The 17,610-nt window shown below is 53.0% G+C and overlaps 1 protein-coding gene across 1 annotated transcript; it reads left to right on the top strand.

The window, feature by feature from the left end:
- Fam131c (family with sequence similarity 131 member C) lies at positions 1 to 16,961 on the top strand. The gene is made up of 7 exons (XM_036178880.1): positions 1 to 203; positions 11,214 to 11,329; positions 12,775 to 12,810; positions 13,109 to 13,202; positions 15,089 to 15,271; positions 15,460 to 15,570; positions 16,100 to 16,961. Exons 1-7 carry the CDS (start codon positions 182 to 184, stop codon positions 16,354 to 16,356), a joined length of 819 nt encoding a protein of 272 aa, XP_036034773.1. The 5' UTR covers positions 1 to 181; the 3' UTR covers positions 16,357 to 16,961.
- Positions 16,962 to 17,610: the final 649 nt, after the last annotated feature.

Below are 17,610 nucleotides of genomic sequence, written 5' to 3' on the forward strand. Positions count from 1 at the left end.
TCCGCGGCGTCGCCTGGTCCTGGCAGCTGCGGGCGCGGCGAGAGGCGATCGGGACGCGGCAGCGGGGACGACGACCCAGGCGCTAGCGGAGGCCGAGTCGAGCAGCCCCGGCGCACGGAGACATGAGCGCGCGGCCGCCCGCCGCACCCCGGGCGCAGTGGCCCGACCCCGCCGCCCCGTGATGGGCTCCTGCGTGTCGCGAGGTGAGGACACGGCTGCCCGGGATGCAGCGAGGGGCAGGGGCACCAGCGCGCGGCCTGGGGAAGCTCAGGGTGGGTGTCCGCCCTTCACGGACCAGTCGCGCCTCAGGGGACACGGTGCCCCACTGGGACAGGGCTTGGGAGGAGAGCGGACGGCTTGCAGAGCGGGAGGAGGTCTCTGCACCCCACGCCCCACTCGGCACCCGGCAGGTGGCATGAAGCAAGGTCCCGGTGCCATGCTTTCTTCCCTGCAGCTACACGCCTCCTGCAGTGTGCCTGGGAGGAGAGAGTGGCTTCCGGTTCTTTCTGGTCCTCTTACGGGCCACTGAGCTCCAGGAAGACAAGCAGAGCTCGCTTCTGCTCCCCAAGACGCAGGCCTTCCTAGCCCGGGATCTCTTTCCCTCTCTGTACCTCTGTTTTCAGCCTTAGAAACCCCCTGGCAGGAAGGGGTCAGTGGGGATGAACAGGTTATCAAGGGTGGCTTTACCCCACCCCCATCCCTGCTCAGGGGACAGGAGAGGATAGAGGACAGCTGATGTTCCCAGTAACCCCTGGGCCTTTAACTCTGACCTGGCACCTTGGTTATCTCCAAGGTGATTCCAGGGAACTCTCCCTCATCTGGGCAGGGGTGGGGGGCCTGTCTGTGAATGGGGGGCATAGGGTCTTTCACAGAGGCTGGGGGATGGGCATATTTGTCTTTGGAGTAATATTTGAGAAAAGAGGTTGGGAGTTGTCGGGGCATGCCTATAATCTCAGCACTAAAGAGCTGAGAGATCAAGAGTTCAAGGCTAGCATCACAGCATAGAGAGTCCGTGGCCAACCTGGGCTACACGAGACCTTGTGTCAAAACAAAACACCTCCCCCTGCAAAAAAAAGGTTGGGCTATTGTCCCACTTGGGATTCTTACCCTCTGTGGGAGCATCGGGTAGGCTGGAAGTGAGGGTGTGAAGACAAATCTCCCACCAGTGAAGTGTTCTTGGAAGACTTCACTAGTCACTCCAGTAATTTTAGAAGGCAGAGAGGGATAAACTGGCCTTAGAGTTGCCCTGGTGGGGGAGCTTAGTCTGGGGAAAAGCACCCCTCTCCCATCCTCTGGACTCTGAGGAAGTTCTGCCCCAGGTTCATGGGAGAGTATTCAGGGGAGTGACTCAGGGTGCCCCTGCAAGGTGTCAGCAGTGGGGGCATGGGTGGGGGAGGGGAGGAGCAGAGTCAGTCTGTATGAAGTTAGTTCAAGCTGGTTGATGGTAACATGGCTACCTACTGGGTGTCAGCCAGTGTGTTAGAAGCAGCATGGTCCTGTGAGCCCCCGAGGAACCCAGCATAAACCTGGCCTGTGAGGCAGAGCAGAGATTGAGGATGGGTCTTTCAGCTCCAGGCTCTCTGAGTCTGAGCTGTCTCCAGAAACCTTCAAGACTCTGGGGAGTCTCCCCTGGAGGCAGTTCCAGGAGTTAGAGATCTGGACATTTCCTTAGATCTATTTCCAGACAGATCTCTTCTCCATCCCTTGGCCAACCCATGCTCGTGGCCATGGGATCCCAGCCCGGTGTGCTGGCCTGTGAGCCCAGGATAGAGACAGGATAGAGGCTGGACTACAGGTATGCCTACCTAGGTCACACTATGATGCTGAGGCCTGGGTCCTCCATCTCCCATACTCCCTCCATGATCCCTCTGCCAAGGCAGTTGAGGTCACACTGGCTGAGACACTCTCTACTCTTCCTCCTGAATCCTGAGTGCCACCCCCAGATCAGGCTGCGTTTTCTAACCTTCTCCCCATCCTGAGAGGACAGAGCCTGACAGTCTCAATATGCACTCCAGCAACTTAGAATGAGAGATTTGAACTGGTGGTGGCTCACACCTTTAATCCCAACACTTGGGAGGCAGAGGCAGGAGGATCTCTGTGAGTTCCAGGCCAGCCTGGTCTACAGAGTGAATTCCAGGACATCTGGGGTGGTTATATAGAAAAACCCTTTCTCCAAAAAAAACCCAACAAAACAAAACAAAACAAAACAAAACAAAAAACAAAACAAACAAACAAACAAAAACCAAAAACCAAAAGAAAAAAAGAAGTGAGTTCTGTTTTTGGGGGTTGGGGAGAATTTTCGAGAAAGGGTTTCTCTGTGTAACAGTCCTGGCTGACCTGGAACTCACTTTTGTCAACCAGGCTGGCCTCAAACTCATAGAGATTCGCCTGGCTCTGCCTCCCAAGTGCTGGGATTAAAGGTGTGCGCCACCACCGCCCGGCTCAAGAAGTGAGAGATTTGAGGGATGCGTGGACAGGGGACAGCCATTCTTCTAGCGACTTGGCCAATGATCCACTGCACAGAGGGACCTGCTCCTGTCACTTGTCCTCCCAGTATTTGTGACTCACCAGGTTCTACTCCAAGTTGTAGGCACAAAAGCTAGTGGGTTATATACTGTCCCAGGCCCATTTTACAAATGAGGGCACTAAACTGGGAAACGATAAAGGCAGGGTCTGAGATTCTCTCACTCCAGAGCCAGGTCCTCAGCCTCCCAGGTCCTCAACCTCCAGAGCCAGGTCCTCAGCCTCCCAGGTCCTCAGCCTCCCAGGTCCTCAGCCTCCCAGGTCCTCAACCTCCAGAGCCAGGTCCTCAGCCTCCCAGGTCCTCAACCTCCAGAGCCAGGTCCTCAGCCTCCCAGGTCCTCAGCCTCCCAGGTCCTCAGCCTCCCAGGTCCTCAACCTCCAGAGCCAGGTCCTCAGCCTCCCAGGTCCTCAGCCTCCCAGGTCCTCAGCATCCCAGGTCCTCAGCATCCCAGGTCCTCAGCCTGAGCACCCTTGGACTCTTGTGGATCATCTCAGGCTTCCCTGGGCTCCCGAGTCCCTACCTCTGTACACTTGGACCAGTTACTGCCCACAGTCCTCACCTGCCAAGGGTTTACACGAGCCATGTGCAGAGCCTGAAGTGGAGGTCAGGGGTCGTGAACTTTGCACTGATGCCTCACGGAGCCTGGACCTGGAACCAACTGGGGCTACCCAGTTTCCCCTACTCCAGGTCCAGGCTACACCTGAGACATCCACCCTACTCAGAAGTTAGCTTCTGCCACCGGGCCGGGGGATCAGGAGTCCCCAGCCTGCAGTCCCTGCTGCACTGTCCCCAAGTGTGTGATCTTATCAAGTTGAATGGGAATGGGGATAGTGTGGCAGTATAGGATTGGAGGGGAGAGGGTCTCAGTGTAAAGACCACCCCCACCATCAGTACTGGCACCGTCAACACTCAATAGCCATTTCTCCCAAGGGGCTACTGTATCAGCTTTCCTGCATACAGCTGCTCCAGGCCTTCTTGGTGGGAAAGAGGACCCCTCCTGCCTCCAAGGAAGTAGTAGGAGCCAGGCATTTGTGTTGAGGACAGAGGGATACTGGCCACACACACTGCATCTAGGAACTATTTTGTATTCCTTATCTATTTCTATTTTTTCAACATTTGTTTGTCTGTTTGTTTGTTTATTGAGACAGGGCCTTATTCTGTAGTCCTGGCTGGCATTGAACTCAAGGTCATCCTCCTGCTTCCATCTCCCAAATGCTAGAATTCCATGTTTGAGGACCACGTCTGCCCTAATTATCTTTTTCTCCCTCTTGTTTAAATGTGATCTCCAGTAGCCCAGGCTAACCTTGAACTTGCTATGTAACTGAGGATGACCTTGAACTCCTGATCCCTTTTGCCTCTTCCTCCCAGGTGCTAGGATTACAGGCCTGTACCACTATGCCTCACGTATGTGGTGCTAAGGTATCGAACCCAGGACTTCATGCATGCTAGGCAAGCATTCCACCAGCTGAGCTACAACCAGAGAGTCTGGTTCATCTATTTTTAAGCTGCCACTCCTTGGATGCTTATCCTGAGCCAGGTCTTGGCTCTCCTGACCCAGTTAGTTCTCCTTGAACCTGGGAGGGAAGTGGGTCCAGAGTGGAGCAGAACCTCACCCGGCTCACCCACCTGGCAGTACAGAGAGGCCAACTTAGGTCTGTGGGCCCCAGTGCTGAGCAAGGAGCCCCAGCCCTTTGTTTTTCCAAAGACTCGCTGCTCTCCCCCAAGCACTTGGTACATGGCCAACAGTCCAGAACTGATTTCTGGGATAGCTCAGAGGACTCACACCTGCTTAGGTTTTCCTGGCACTGTCAGTGGAGGACATACAGGAAGTCAGTATCTATCCCCTCCATCTTGGGGTCCCTCTGTGCCCATCTATGCTTCCTGGCCGTGGGGCTTCTCTATCTACTTCTCCCACTACAGTTCTCTCCCCCAGCTAGCCAGCCAGCCTCCTGGCCTATCTTGGGGGTCTCTAGCGTCCAGTGCATCGGTTCATATGAGAGTAGACATTGGCCATTGAAGACCATCTACAAGAGTAGATGGACATTTCCTGTAGTTTAATCTGAGGGGAGGGACATGGTTTTAAAGTCTAGTGGGAGGGGGAGGAAGCAGTGTATACACACACACACACACACACACACACACACACACACACACACACGTATGCATGCACGCATATACACACACACCCCATAGGAAAAAAATGACTGATCCCTTTCTGGAGAACAGTACTATCTATTTGGTAGTTTGACTTTCATCCTGCCCCTTAGGTCTGAACCCCATCCATGCCACTCACTACCTGGTGCCTTGGATAAGTCATTCAGACTCTCCAAGGCTTCATTTTCCCATCTGTCAAATGGGCATGCTGTTACCTACTTTGCAGGGCTCAAAGTGAAATCATAGGTGAGGAATCAACATGGTGCCTGACCCAGAGCACATGCTTAATAAACAGGCAGCGTATCCTCGCAGGCCAGGCTTCTCCCTCAAGGGAGTTACCTAGTTAGCTTAGGCCAACCTGGCAGGCTGCCTGGAGTTGGTGTGACTGGAGTAGGCTGGGGCCCAGGAGGGGAGAGGGAATGAGGAGGAGCTGGGTGAGCGAAAGCCCTTGGTTGGGGATGGAAAGGGATCCCCATGAGCATCGCTGAGCTCAGCCAACCAGAGGACTATAGGACTATCATGGCCCAGGTAGTTTGGGAAGACGTTGGAGAATGGACCTCTGCCAAGTTTGGGGACCTGCTGTCCTGGCAGGGAATCACCAGGCAGAGAGGCCAATGACTCATACTCTCTGGTCTCCCTCTGTAGGATTCAGAGGGTCCCCAGGGCAAACTCCATCCCAGGAACAGGACACAGGAGTCGCACTGTCCAGAAAGACAGACTTTGGGACAGAGAGAGCAGTTCCTCTGAGGGAGCCCTGACCACAGTGGTGGCCCTGCTGTAGCCTCAGCACACATGGATGAGAAGTGGGGTGCATGTGAGAAACACATGACTGTGGTCCGCAAGACTAAGCCCAAAGCTGCTTCTGTACAGAGTCAAGGGTGGCTGACATATCACAGTGGGCGGGGCCACCTGGTGCATCCATTGGCCACAGGTGCAGGGAGCCACTTTGGGGAGGCTGGCTTCCAGGGAGGCAGCACCAGGGGGCGTGTGCCCAGGCTGCTGCTCACTTGTTTTCCGATTTCCCTGTGCTGCCGGGGAAGAGCCCCCTTCACTCCATCTGCACTGTCTTCTCCCAAGTGGCTGCAGGCTCATTCTCTGGCTCCTGAGAAACACTCTGGGTGCAGGTGGCAACTAAGGTGACTAATGGGCTGGGACCCAGAGCCCTGATGAATAGCTGTAAGCTCTGGAGCAAGTGAGAGGAGTCTGGGGGGGGTGGTCTTCAGATTCACCCAGGGACCAAGCAGATGAAGGCTGGTAGGGGGCTCTGCAGCATGAAGAGTGTAAGTTAGATATTATGGAGAACTGTCTGGGTCTGATTGGGGAGCTTTGGTAGAAAGGCAGGAAACATCCTTGATAAGCAGAGGGATGGAGGGGACCTCTAGATGACACCCCCTTTCCTGGAAGGATCATGATGGTCTTCAGGTTGCCATGGTAACAAGAGGGCTGTCACTCCTGTAGCCTGAGGGAGAGGGAGCAGGTCCAAGAAAGGGCCTCAGACATTGAGTGAAAGGAGTGGGGGAGAAAGGGAGTGTCAACACACGGCTCCCTAGGGAGAGGCATCCAAAAAAGCAAGCATTAGCAGTCCCTTGGGCTGTCCCCTGCCCCACCCTACATGGCAGTGTGTTTTTCCAGTCACCAAGGCCATGATGCAGCCAGGTCCCTGCTGGGCTAAGAGCAGCCTGTGATTTCACCCTGAGCTGGTTCATTACCTGACGTCTCTATGGCAACCAGCCCATGATATCATGGGGGAAAAGGAGACTTTGGTAGAGGTGCCTGGGTCCCAGACAGGATGGGAGTCAGGCAGGCAGGGGAGGGGCTGGAGCCAGGGGCCATCAGCCCACCCCACCTCAGCAAATGTCTGGTGTCACTGCTGTCCTGGCTCCCCCTTCTCATCCTTCTCACTCCCTGCTCCGCAGCTGGAGAGCTCACAGCTTACAGGGGTGTCCAGGGAGTCCAGAAGCATCCCAGCACCCATCCAGGTCCCCAGCACCACCCACCCTGTAGCTAGTCAGACGCTGGCTTTGTGCAATGTGCAGGGTTCCAGAGCACTCAGTGTTTCTTAAGTTTTTGTTTTTTGGTGTGTGCGTGTGTGGTGGTAGTGTATGTGTGTGTGCGGTGTGTGTGTATGTGGTGTGTGTGGTGTCTGTGTGTGTGTGTGTGGTGTGTCTCTGTGTGTGTCTCTCTGCATCTCTGTGTGTGTAGCGTATGTGTGTATGGTGTATGTGTGTGGTATGTGTGTGTGTGTGGTATGTGTGTGTGTGTGTGGTGTGTGGTATGTCTGTGTGGTGTCTATAGTGTGTGTGTGTGTGGTGTGTGTGTGTGTGGTGTGTATGTATGTGGTGTGTGTGCTGTATGTGTGGTGTGTGTCTATAGTATGTATGTATGTATGTATGTGTGATGTGTCTCTGTGTTTGTGGTGTGTCTCTGTGTGTGTCTCTCTGCATCTCTGTGTGTGTAATGTATGTGTGTGTGGTGTATATGTGTGGTGTGTATGTGTGGTATGTGTGTATGGTGTCTATAGTGTGTGTGTGGTGTGTGTGTATGTGTGTGTGTGTGTATGTGTGTGTGTGTGTGTGTGCGCGCGCGCGCACGCTCGCGCGGGGTGTTGCTGTGTATTCTAGCCTGACTTGGAACACACCATGTATTCCAGACTTGCTTCAGACTCCTGATCCTTCTGCCTCAGTCTCCAGTGCTGGGTCATAAGCATGAATCATGAGGTCTAGTCACAGCTTTCAAACTTTAAAAAAAATGTAAATAATTTGAAAAAGCTGGACAGTGGTGGCGCATGACTTTAATCCCAGCACTCAGGAGGCAGATCCAGGAGGATCTCTGTGAGTTCGAGGACAGTCTGGTCTACAGAGTGAGATCCAGGACAGGCACCAAAACTACACAGAGAAACCCTGTCTCAACAAAACAAAACAAAACAAAACAAAATTATATGTGTTTTGCCTGCACATCATGTCTGTCTCTAGTGCCCATAGAGGCCAGGGAAGGACATTAGATCCCCTGGAATTGGAGTTGCAGGTGGTTGTAAGCTGCCATGTAGGTGCTGGGAATCGAACCCAGGTCCTCTGGGAGAGCAGCCAGGGCTCTTAAACACTAGGGTACTTCTCTAGCCCCTAATTTTTCTTCTTTTTTATATTTACTTGTTTGTTGTGTGTTTGTGTGTGGGTGTGTGCATGTGACATTACGTTTGTGATGGTCATAAACAAAATGGGAGTCAGTTCTCACGTGTCACCTATGGCTCCCCGGGATGGAACCCAGATCAGCGGACTTGGCAGCAGGCACCTTTAACCCACTGAGACAGCTTACTGGTTGAGCTTTTTTTTTTGAACCTTGTGTTATTTTTGAACCTTGGGTGAATGGGAACGCCCACATAGAATGCCCTCATATGTTTGAATACGTGGTCCCTAGTTAGTGGAACTGTTTGGGAAGGATTAGGAGGTGTGGCCTTGCTGGAGGAGGTGTGTCACTGGGGACAGGCTTGAAGGTTTCAAAAGCTCATGCTGTTCCCAATTCTCTCTCTCTCTCTCTCTTCTCTGCTTTGTGCTTGTGGATCAGGACGTGGGCTCCTGGCCATGGTTTCAGTACCATACCTGCCTGCCTACTGCTATGCTCTCCACCATGATGGTCATGGACTCACCCTCTGAAACCATGATCTCCCACTTAACTGTTTCTTTATACGTTGCCTTAGTCATGGTATCTTAGTACTACAATGGAAAAGTAAGACTGTAGGAACAAATACATTGTGCATTTTGACTCAGTGTGTACACCTAGAAAATCCTCACCTTGCGAATTCACACACACACACACACACACACACACACACACACACACACACACACGCTCACATGAGTATATGCCTGTGTGCGTGTGACACACAGAAGCTTCATGACCCAGCACTGAATGAATCTCGGGCTGTCGCTGGCTCTGATGATCTCCAGTCTATTCTGTTCAGGGCTTATTTTATTTTTGAAATAGCTCTGGTGAAAAGAGGGCTGAGGATGTAGTTCAGTGGTAGAACGCTTCCCAGCATGCATAAGGCCCCGGTTTGGTCTCCGGCTGGAGATCATTCAGATAAATGAAGAAGTAAGTAAGCAGTAAATAGATGAGAAACAAACGCGATGAATGGCTTGCAGGACCACTGAAGGAAGTGGCCCCTGCCCCGCCACTGAGTCCTTCCTTTGGAGAGTTGGGAGGTAGTGGAGCCCAGACAAGAGCAACATTAACTTGGGGTCGCACACACAGCCAGGATTGGCAGGCAGCAGACTGTTCTGGGGACGGCAGAGGATGAGCACTGGGTTCACTCTCAGAACCCACACGGTCCTCTGTGCCCCGCTCTCCTCATGTCTGGGTCACTTTGGGAGGAGAGGACACTGATTCTCACCTTGCCCTCCTCTTCTATAGCCTCCCAGACAGCCTGGCTCCAGCTTCCCGGCCTTGGCCCATGCATTCCAGCCTTGGGGCAGGTCCCAGATCCTCTGGCCTCTTTTAGGATGTAATTTGGCTGAAAGCTCTCACCTTGAGTGCAAGCCTGTACTCATCTCCCTTCCTCCAGCCAGGCTGGATGTGTCTGCGCTGTGAGCTCTGCAGCTCTTCCTCTGTGGGGACCCCTTCCTCCCCTGACCTGTTGGGGTCTGGAGTGGAGTGTGGCTGGAGACAGAACCAGCTCTTTTGAATTGTCTGGAGAACTCCAGTCACACTCTACTCCAGATCCTCAAAAACATTTTTTTAATTAAAAAAAAAAAATTACACTAGTGTGGTGGCGCGCACTTTTAATCCCAGCACTTGGGAGACAGAGTCAGGTAGATCTCTGTGAGTTCAAGTTCCAGGCTGGCTAGGGCTACATAGTGAGACCCTGTCTCAAAAAAAATTATGAAGTAAAAATAATTACAATAGTGGGCACATTGGCACAGACCTACAGTGCCAGCTGCTTAGCAGGCTGAGGTAGGAAGTTCAAAGATAGCCTGGGCTACATAGAAAAACCTCTGTCTCAAAGATGGAGGAAGAAGAGGAGAAAGAATCAGAAGCTTTTCATTTACTTGTTGATTTTATTTATTAATTTAGAGATAAAGTCTTGATTTTTCAAGACAGGGTCTCTCTTTGTAGCTCTGGCTACAAGTCCTGGAACTTGCTCTGTAGACCAGGCTGGCCTTGAACTCACAGAAATCCAACTGCCTCTGCCTTCCAAGTGTTGGGATTAAAGGTGTGAGCCACCACTGCCCAGCTTTTCTTTTCTTTTCTTTCTTTCTTTTTTTTTTTTTTTAAAGAGATAAAGTCCTATGTAGCTGAGGCTAGCCTCAAACTCACTACATATCCAGGGATGACCTTGAACTTCTGATCCTCCTGTCTTCACCTCCAGAGTGCTGGGATTACAGATGTGTGCTGAACATTGAACCCAGGAGTTCATATGTGTTAGGCAAATACTCCACCCACTGAGCTATGTCTCCAACACCAACCTTCTCTTTCTTTTTTTCTTTTCTTTCTCTTTTTTAAAGTATACAATCAATAAGATCCTTTGTATCTGAGGCTGGTCTCCAACTCCTGGGATTCAGTGATTCTCCTACTTTGCCCTCATAGCTGGGACCTTGGGTGTGGATTACAACCCACACTTGACTATACTACTGTTTTTTGTATGTTAATTTTTTATACTGCATCTTTACTGATTAGTTTTGAAGAGGCTTAACATTAGTACAGCCATGACAGGCTATAGACTAACAATATTGGGACTAGGCCTCACCATTACAATAACCAGAAAAAGCCACAAATTACCCTGTGGGGGACCAATCAGAATCCAGACAAACACATACTAGATGCTCCAGAACATTAAGGATAGCTTACATCACTTGTATTCAGGTTGCCAATTTCCTTGCAGCAATGCCAGTGCCAATCCCTGTTTGACAAGACTTCTGTGCCCCACTCCTGCCCAGTGAGGAGTTCAACCCCCATCTGAATCTGGAATTCCCCTGCCTCCCCCACCCCATCCTTTACTCCTTAAAAACCCTGCCATAACTGACCTCAGAGCTCTCCTTGATCCAACAGAACAGGCTGAGTGCCCAAGTTTGAGCTTGCAATAAAGGCTCTTCACTTTTGCATATAAACTCAGATCCTGGTGATCTCTGAGGTGCTCATGATTCGGGCGTAACAAGTTTATCAGTTCCACTATAAGAATCTTTAGTTTTTCTTTTTTCTTTCTTTCCTCTTTGGTTTTTCAAGATAGGGTTTCTCTGTGTGACAGTTCTGTCTGTCCTGGAACTTGCTTTGTAGACCAGGCTGGCTTCAAACTCATAGAGATCCACCTGCCTCTGCCTCCCAAATGCTGGGATTAAAGGTGTGTGCCACCACTGCTCAGCTGTCTTTAGTTTTTCTACATGCAAAACAGCGATAGCTTGGCTTCCTCCTTTTCAGTTCCAGATGCCCCTATTTCCTCTTCCCGCCTTATTCTTATGGGTAAGTTGGGGTTTTTTTGTTTGTTTGTTTGTTGTTTTTTTGTTTGTGTGCTTGTTTTAAGTTTCTCCTGTTGTTTTATTTCCAGATCTGTTCACAAGTGCCCACAAAGACTGCCCCAGGCCCCAGGGCACAGACCTCCTGAATCGGAATCTGCCCTCCAGCCATCCACCGGCCACTGTTCCAGACCATGTTGCTGGCAAGGTAACTGGCCATCCATCACCCCCTCCTGCCTGCCCTGGCTCCAGCTGCTCTTTTATTTCCCTAAGGCAAGCAGAAACCATTCTCAGTTCCTTTGTTCCTTGCCAACTCCATTTTCTCCCTAGGCACTAGGGGCACCCAAGGGCTTAGAGTTCAGCTGGATGAGGGGTCTACATTGCGCTGGGTGTCAGGGACTGAGCTGGACTTATCTAGAAAACACAATTCCATCCCAAAGGTCTTCCTGTCCAGATGAACTCAGCCTTGTAGACGATAGGTTCTGCTACCAGCCCAGAACTGCTTAGCAACTGGCAACAGCTTCTCGAGAGTAAAAGCAGGGGGTTCTCCACATAGATCAGGAGGGTGTATATAGTGAGGGGTTCTGGTGTAGTGAAGAGTCCTGGTATATCAAGGGATCCTAGTACATAATTTCCATATTTGCCCAGGGATGTGGCTTGAACCTGCCAATTGATTTTTTAAGATTTATTTATTTTAATTTATGTGTGAGTGTTTACCTTCATGTGTCTGTGTTCACCACTTGTGTGCAGTATCTGTGGAGACCAGAAGAGGGCATTGGATCCCCTGGGACTGGAGGTACATCTGTGAGCTGCCTTGTGGGTGCTGGGAACTGAACCCAGGTCCTCTGGAAAAACAACAAATGCTCTCGACCGCTGGGCCATCTCTCTAGCTTCAAGATGCAGCTTTTTATTTTTTTGTTTCATCATTATTATTATTTATTTTTTAATTTAATTTTTTTTTGAGACAGCGTTTCACTGCGTCGGGGCTGGCTGGTCTGGAACTCACTGGTTAGGATAGGCTGTCCTTGAACTCACAGAGATCCTCCTGCCTCTGCCTCCAGAGTGCTGGGATCAAAGGTGTGCGCCACCATGCTAGCTAGGTCATGGCTTTGTAAGCACATTGAGCCTGAGCCTGAATTATGCCTGTTGCAAATGGCAACGTCACCATTTTCCACAAAAAGAAATTCTCTTTCTGGGTTAAGTCTCTAGTCTCAGGCTTGAAAGATAGATAGTTCAGTGATTAAGAGAATGTATTGCTCCTACAGAGGACCTGAGTTCAGTTCCCAGCACCCACACTGGGTGGATCACAACCACCTATAACTCCAGCTCCAGCTTTTCTGGCCTCTTCGGGCACCTGCACTCATGTGCACAGACACACACACACACACACACAATTTAAAAAGTCTCTAGTCTCCAGGTAACAGGAAATAGTGAAAGTATACTCTGGCCTAGGTCAGACCTATTACCTGCACCAATCCCCTCTCCTCCCAAGGTCACTGTATTCCACTTCCTTTTCTGGGTGCTAGGGACCAGCAGGGCGTGGGTAGACCTTAATCTGTCTCTCAGAGCACCACAAGGTGGAGCCACCCTACCCTGCAGGACTTGGCCACGACGCCCCAGCCCTGACTGCTCCCCTTTCTCCTCTTGCTTCAGGACAAGCAGATGGATTTCTGTTGGGATCCGTGGCAGGTCAGTGTGCTTGCTCTCCCACAGTCCTGCCAGCCCAACTGATGCCACTGTCCCTTCTTCCTCTGCTGTGCCCACCCCAGGCCCGCAGTCCCGCCAGCCCAGGGAAGGAAGTCTTGTGGGAATGGACAGGATCTCCCTACCTTTCTATGCTTGGTCCCTGGCCACCACCTAAGGATGAGTGGGTGGTAACAGTGGTCTGCGGGGGCGTGTGTGTGTGTGTGTGTGTGTGTGTGTGTGTGTGTGTGTGGCAATGTCCTCTGGCTGGCTGTCCTTCCCAACTATCCCCTTTTTTCTACAGAGGTGCTTCCAGACCACCAACGGCTACATATCCGACTCTAGAGCCTGCGCCAGCAACTACAGTGTGGCTGCCCTGGCCACCTCATCCCTTGTGGGTAGGTCCCCAGAGGCCCCCTCCAGCCCTTAGAGATTGTAGGCTCCTCCCCAGACATGTGCTGAGGGGAGGCAAAGGGTCCCAGTCACACTGCGTGTAACATTTTCTAATTGCCAGACTTCAGGCTGGGTTCCTCTCTCAGGAGCTGACTTGCTGGGTTTTCAGGCCCTGGGGATGCCTCAGAGGGATGTGTGCATGCAGTTTTTGGGTGTCTGACTGCGTGGTCTCCCACGTCACCTTGGGTCTTGTTCCCTAGAAGCAGAGCCTGAGGTGGGGACTGTGTCCCCCAGGGGGATTGCTCTAAGGTGGGTCCCTGAGGAGTGAAGGAAGCAGGGGAGGCTGTGTGAAGACTTGGTTACAGTTGTGTTCCCTCCCCGCCTCAACCCACCGGGAGCTCTGCAGCTCGGTAGCCTGAAGGAGCAATGGTACTTGAAGACCGTGTGTCTGGACTTCAGTGTTCAGTAGTCTGTGAGGAAGACTGTGCCACCTTGAGGGCATGAGGCGGCACCCGAAGCTGTGATAGTTCCCTGAAGTGGGTGTGGGGTGGAGCCAGGAGTTACCAAGGTGGCTAGGAGAAGGGCACACAAGCAGGCAGGGGACTCATGCTGCTGTACTTGGCTGTAGACGGCCCTCAGCCCAGCCTTCCAGGCCACTGGCCCTCCAGTCCCTCTTACAGCTTCTTCTCACACTGCAGGCTTCTACCACCCCAGATCCTTTCAGGTTCCCACAGGACCTGGCTGCCTCTCTCCACCCCTGTCTCTGAAGCTTTCCCTACCTGAAATACCTGCCACCCACCTCCCCCTCTGCTCAAGTGCCCAAGAAACACCACCTCTCCCAAAGGACTCTGCAGTCCAGGACCCCACTTGGGGAAGCAGGTCTCCCCTTCTTTCTCATCTCTATCACTCCCAAGTCCCTGGTCCCTCCTGCCTGTGGATGTCTCACTTGCCCTTGGAACTCACATTCCCGGGGGCCTCATGTCTGCATGGCTTTCAGGAGCCTGGGGATGCCCAGATCTGTCCCCGCCTCCGGTAATGAAGGTGCTGAGCTGTTCCTGACATCTCCTCTCCATCACCTTCCACACCCAGCCAGTCAAGTCATACACTTCCCCAGCCCTTCTCCTGTTGTCTAGACCTGGCCTGCCTCTTGCTGGGTCCCTGCAATGGCCCTGAATTGTCCCCCACCTCCAATCTCCACCCTTGAACTTTCATCTTTCAATTAGGATGCTGTTTCCAAGTAACAGATCTAATCTCTGTGTCTGTCTGTCACTGTCCATTGCTGTGCAGACAACAGAGCTGTCACCTTGGCTCTCCAGCCTGTCTGGCCCCTGTAGGGCTCCCAGCCTCTTGTCCCCGTGTCACCCTTGATTGTACTGGTGTTATGCCAGCTTTTCTGTGCCTTCAATCCCATCTCACCTGTGAAACAGCCTGGCTCCCATCTCCCCCATCACAGTAGGTCTTCAGAGCCCAACTCCAGGCCACTTCCACTCCAGAGTCTCACTCCACAGAGCTGGGGGCACAGGGCAACTCCTCCGGGCCTGTCCATTCATGAGTGGAGGGTGCAGAATTCGAGAGGAACTGAAGGTCACAGCCAGTGTGAGAAAGGAGTGACTGGGTTGGAAACCTGGTCCAGATTCACTAAGACATTGGTGGGGAGCGGTAGGGCATACAAATGGGTGAGACGCGTAAATGAAGTAGGGCCATAATCCTGGGGAGGGCACAGGGCAGGATGTGGGTTGTGTGAAGCAAGGCTCCCCCGGTCATGGTTACAGGAAACTGAGAGGTGCAGGCCTATAGATCAGGGCAGTTGAGATACAGAACATGGGGTGTCTGAGGTTTTAGGGTGCCATGAACTGGGATGGTCACCCGATAGCCATCCATGACTTCACAGGGGTGGTACAAAGCATCAAGGACCACATCACAAAGCCCACAGCCATGGCTCGTGGCCGAGTGGCCCACCTCATTGAGTGGAAAGGCTGGAGTGCTCAGCAGTCGGGCTGGGAGCTGACCCCAGAAGAAGATGAACATTATTGCTGTCTCCCTGACGAGCTGCGAGAGGCCCGCTTTGCTGCGGGTGAGTCGGGGTTCAGGGAGGGAGGCCATAGGCAGGGTCTACAGGGGTGAAGCTGGGTCTGAGCACAAGTGGGTGGGGTGCTACATGGCTTCCTTCATCACCTGGGTAGAGAGGGGCAGTCCAGAGAGGCCTGTGGAGCCACCCACGGGCTCCGTCACGGAGCCTGATCTTGCTGTACGTACCCTCAGGTGTCGCTGAGCAGTTTGCTATCACGGAGGCCACTCTGAGTGCCTGGTCCTCCCTGGATGATGAAGAACTGCAGCCAGAGGACAGTACCCAGGGTGCCTTCCAGCTCCAAGGTACAGACGGGGATACCGAGGCAGAGTGGGTGGAGGAGCACTGAAGGGTGGTGCCTAGGTCTCTCGGGCGGGCTCCTTTTCTCCCCACCCCCCTTCTCCATGGCTTAGTTTCTTCCTCAGTAACCTGGGACTGGCGGTCCTGGCCTACACATTTCCAGGGAGTGCCCTGAGCAAAAGTCTGGCTGTGGTGTGGCTTGAGTTGGCACTGGGTGCATTGTGGGTACTGCTTCCCCACACCTGGGTCCTGATGAAGCTTACATTGACATACCTCACTTGATTCTCCCTATTACCAGGAAGGGAGGGGACACCCATTGTCCCAATACTCACTTCCTGCTCTTGGCTACTCTGCTCCCTGTTATGGGGAGACAACTGAGCTCAGAGAGGTTTGGAGACCTGCCTGGGGTCACACAGCTTAGCAGTGAGTGACCTACAGGTCTCCTGACCCTTGCCTGGCCTCCCACATCCAGGGAGGCAGGACACAGGATGCAGGATTCCATCTCTCCTCTGTTCCCCCTTTTTGGTATTCTAGACCTGGAGGGCATCTACCTTCAGGACAGCCTCCTGAGTGGCCCTTCACAGGACGACAGTCTCCTAGCCTGCTCCCCTGGCCTCACCCTTGATGATGGCTGGCCCTCACCGGAGGAGCCCCCCAGCCCCATCCAGCAGCATCGGCAGCGGCTGCCAGGGGCTCAAGGGCCTGACAGCGGAGCCCACTTGCATGGCTCCCTGCCGTCAGTGGACAGCGGCTCTCTCTCCGAAGAGGAGGATGAAGTATTCTACAACTGAGGCTAGCTGGCCAGTCCAGTGTCTGCACACCTTGCTGGGAGCCCAGTGCTAGGCTAGCACTGGGCATCTCTTGACTCCTTGGGACAAACACAGGGTGGATGTGGCAGGGATGGTAGCCATCATTCTTGTGGACCACTCAGTGCCTCCATGGACCTGCCCTCAACAGTGGGAGCCCCCTGCTTTGTGTGCCTGGCCTCTCCAGGGCCTCTGCCCTCAGCCCGCTCCTGGACTCTAAGCAGACACCAGGGCAACCGGCCCCAGGAGAGCTGACAGTCAGGCCCCCAGGAGGACACCATGGAAAGATTAGGAGGGTCATTTGGAGGGGGCCTGGGGAGCCAGCCTTGACTTGGGCTCAGCCCCTCCCCACTCACTCCGCGCATCTGTCCCGTGGAAGGTGGGACTGTTTCTTCTGGTCAAGCCATTCCTCGACTCTAACATCTCTGGAGGGTCTGTCTGTCCCTCCCCTCTTACCCGGTTCTTCTGTGACCCCCATGCTCCCCCACCAAGAGAACCCACGTTCCCCCTCTCCCTCCCCTCCCCTCCCACAGGGTTCTCTGGTGATATTAAAGTAGTGTGCTCATCCTGGATGAAGTTGACCTGGTCTCCTGGGGAAGGCATGTTGCTGAGCCCTGGATGAGGGTTGAGGGGTTACGGGGGACTCTTACCTCCAACACACAAACTCCTGAGAGGCCTCAAAGTAGGAGGCCCAGGGTATCTTCTTGTCCCCCAAAAGCCACAACCAGAGACCCCACTTTACCAGCAGAACCACAGTCAGGGAAACTGAGTCTGGAAGGCAGAACCTCTCCCCCAAGGTCCTGTTATACATGAGGCCAAGTGTCATGGACCTAGCAGGAACCTTCTCTTCCCTCCGTCTCCCTGCTAAGGTGCAGAGGCCGAAGAGCCCCAGGCCCAGCCTGCGATGCCCTTGTGGGCACCAGATGCCCCAAGAGCTTAACCTAGGCCAACACTAAAACCCAAGGGGCCAAATGCATGCTCTTGAGGGAGGAATAACAGGAGTGAACTGTGTTCTGGGCCTCAGCTTTATTGTCCTCAGGAGTTACTGCTTGGGAATAGATAATCTCAGAAGGCCCATCCACCAGGGTGAGATTTTTTTCTTTCCTTTGTCCCCTCAGGGTGGGCCACAATGAATGTGGAGCTCTGTTCAGGCTGGTAGAGCTACCTGCTGCACTGAGGGGTTGAGCTGGGCTGGAGAGGTGGGGTAGAGAGAAGAGGGGTGGGGCTTTGTGCAGCAGC

Source organism: Onychomys torridus, chromosome 2 (genome assembly GCF_903995425.1).
Source record: "Onychomys torridus chromosome 2, mOncTor1.1, whole genome shotgun sequence".
In the NCBI taxonomy this organism is placed as follows: domain Eukaryota; kingdom Metazoa; phylum Chordata; class Mammalia; order Rodentia; family Cricetidae; genus Onychomys; species Onychomys torridus.